This window comes from Diceros bicornis, chromosome 37 (assembly GCF_020826845.1).
Source record: "Diceros bicornis minor isolate mBicDic1 chromosome 37, mDicBic1.mat.cur, whole genome shotgun sequence".
Lineage (NCBI taxonomy): Eukaryota > Metazoa > Chordata > Mammalia > Perissodactyla > Rhinocerotidae > Diceros > Diceros bicornis.
In genome coordinates this window covers 137,960-141,268 of record NC_080776.1, presented here as the reverse complement: position 1 = coordinate 141,268, position 3,309 = coordinate 137,960, and the positions used below count along the sequence as shown (strand labels likewise).

At 41.0% G+C, this 3,309-nt stretch overlaps 1 protein-coding gene across 1 annotated transcript; it reads left to right on the top strand.

The window, feature by feature from the left end:
- Positions 1-1,096: 1,096 nt before the first annotated feature.
- On the top strand, positions 1,097-2,793 carry LOC131399283 (olfactory receptor 2T6-like). The gene is given in 3 exon segments (XM_058533455.1): positions 1,097-1,363; positions 1,365-1,796; positions 2,390-2,793. Coding segments are annotated over 3 exon segments (960 nt in total). The 5' UTR covers positions 1,097-1,111; the 3' UTR covers positions 2,666-2,793.
- The last annotated feature ends 516 nt before the right edge of the window (positions 2,794-3,309 follow it).

The following is a 3,309-nucleotide window of genomic DNA, read 5'->3' as shown; positions in this document are numbered from 1 at the left end:
CAAACCTTCACATGGCTGCTCTTTTTCATCTTTTATTATCCATGTTAAACTTTTCCTCATTGCATTTATTAGTATTATCCAGAACCTTCCTCATCCTTTACTTGTTTATTTCCTTTCTCCCACAACTAGAGCCATAAGCCACATGAGACATCTCTCCTTTTGTTTACAACAGTATCCTCAGAGCTTAGAACACTGCACAGATAGCATCCTATAAATAAAGTTGGTGTGTGAATGATTGAGAAGTCAACAAATGAGTGAAAGAACAAATAAGGATGATCAGTGATGAGACAGATGATGCTGTGATCCAATTCACTACAGGTCATTATAATTTTCAACTGTGTCTACAAGTGTACTATTCCTATATAAGACTGATTAGTTTTAAAGTTGTCACAAAAATTCCCAATTCAATAAAACATCTTATTAAATTGTTTGTTTATTTGAATTGATTGAATCAATTGTTTTGCAGTTGTATGCACATTTTAAATAAATGGATCTAACTCCAGATGAATAATTCTCTCTCTTGGACCCAGATGTTCTGCAATAATAACTAAACTCTCTTAAACCAAGTACCAATTGCTAAATGTCCATTCATCTTCACACCATGGGGTCCTAACTTTGGAATTACTCTTCAACAGCCAAGAAAGAAGCAGCTACAAATCTGCCCCCCCGCACAAAAATACTTGATATTAGTTATATAAATAATTTTTAAGACATATTTTAAATAAGTCATTTTAGAGGCCGGCCCTGTGGCTTAGCAGTTAAATGTGTGTGCTTCGCTACTGGCAGCCCAGGTTTGCATCCCAAGTGTGCACCGACACGCTGCCTGTCCGGCCACGCTGAGGTGGCGTCCCACATACAGCAACTAGCAGGATGCGCAACTATGACATACAACTATCTACTGGAGCTTTGAGAAGAAGAAGGGGAAAAAAAGGAGGAGGATTGGCAATAGATGTTAGCTCAGGGCCGGTCTTCCTCAGCAAAAAGAGGAGGATTGGCATGGATGTTATCTCAGGGCTGATCTTCCTCACAAAAATAATAATTCATTTTATCTACTACAATTTTCATTAACCCCACACTTGTCTTATTATGCCTCCAGGTATAAGTCAACAGCATGGATGGAGACAATAAGACCTTTGCCAGTGACTTCACCCTCACAGGGCTCTTTAATCACAATAAAGCCTCAGGCTTCCTGTTCAGCATCATTTGTGGCATCATCTTTATGGCCATGGTAGCTAATGGGGTCATGATCTTTCTAATCCACATAGACATTCACCTCCACACTCCCATGTATTTCCTGCTCAGCCACCTCTCCTTCATTGACATGATGTACGTTTCCACCATTGTGCCCAAGATGCTGCTCGATTTATCTCATGTGCAAGAGGACCATCTCCTTTATCTCCTGTACAGCCCAGGACTTTCTCTATGTGGGCTTTGTTGGAGTTGATTTCTTCCTGCTGGGACTGATGGCCTATGACTGCTACAGGGTGATCTGCAACCCTCTCCACTATCCTGTCCTCATGAGTCACCAGGTCTGTTGGATGATCTTGGCCAGCTCTTGGTTCGGCGGTGCTTTGGACAGCTTCCTCCTTACCCCTATAACCATGAGTCTCCCTTTCTGTGCCTCCCACAAGAGAAACCACTTCTTCTGTGAGGCTCCCACCATGCTGAGGCTAACCTGTGGTGACAAAGCCATCTATGAAATCGTGATGTACACTTGCTGTGTCATAATGCTGCTAATCCCTTTCTCTGTGGTGATTGCTTCCTATGGCCAAATTCTCATCATGGTGCACCAGATGAAGACAGTGTGGGGAGAGAGGGAGAATCCCCCTCTGCCCTTTCCCTTAAGGTTCTTATGGCTGGCCAAATAATTAACAAGACTGTAATGATAGTGTAGCAGGTTAGCAGGAGAAAATAATACCAAGTTTAGTAACATGTATACATGGGAGAAACTCAGAAATGAGCAACTCGTCCCTCTGTCTAAGCTGCTTGTTTAAGTATTGTAGCTAAAGGCGAGGAAGATGTTGGGGGGTGGGTAATGGTCCGGGACTCCAGAGGGCAAGAAGAAAACTCACACGGAGATGGAAATGCAAATGTTTGTCTGACAATTCTTTTCAGGGTCATCTATAGATAATGTGGTCAGGGAGAGATAGAGTTTTTGATAAAAGGGGCTTAGTACCTTTCCTATTGTAACATCCATTTTACACTATCATTACAGCCATCACAATAATAACTCCTTCCTGAAAGAGATCCCTTGTTCCACATTCTCTAGGCAGTTTGGGAGGGGAAACTCAAATATTCCTCCTGAGTTTTCTGAGTCTTTATTGTCTTCAGCTCGAAATAATCCACATACCAGAGTGGTGTTTCCTGGGGTAACTTGCCCTGAGCACCATCATCAGTAAAAGGGAAGAAGAAGGCCTTTGCCATCTGCTCATCGTACATAATGGTGGTGATGTTGTTTTACAGGGCTGCCCTTTACACATATATGCTTCTCCAATCCTACCACACACCAACCAAAGACAAGGTCTTCTCTGCCTTTTACACCATCTTCACTGCCTTATTAAACCCTCTCATCTACAGTCTGAGAAACACAGATGTAACAGAGACCTTGAAGAGGGTTTTGGCAAGATATCAAGGGACACGTGATGTGACAATGGAAGAATTCTGACGGTCTAAATACTCCATCCCTGCTCCAGGATGTACAGGTACCCATGCTAGATTATCATGGGTAATACAGATAATACTTGCAGCAACTGAAAGCCACCTATCTCAAAATGTGTATCAGCAGTACTTTTGTCAAAAAGCTGAACTCATTGTAACATTTACACGTGAATAACGCTGTAAATGCCATTGGTATTTATTCCTTCTTTGTGTCCACTCATTCCAATTCTTCTCTCATACCACTTCCCTGATAGTAATTCATGTGTATTAATGCCCCAAAATCTCTGCTTAATATTACATACTCTGCCCACCTTCGGTGGCCTCATATGAACTGGTGATTTTGATTATATTGTTTAAATGATCCATTGATGGAGTTTATGGAAGGGCTAGGTGTGTGGACATTTGAAAGAATTTGAAAGAGACTAAAGTGTCATAAATATTCCGAAGGAATATTTACATAGAGTCACACCGGGATTTAGAAAATGCAGATATCTTTTCTTTGAATAACAACTGAAAACATTCCCCCTTTATCAAAATTTGAAATTGGAAAAAATGAATCATGTGTTTTTGAAGAAATGCAAAGACTAATCCCCTACAGGGGAAGGATTCTATGATATTGTATTTGTTATCTGGTCAATAACCATTACGTCA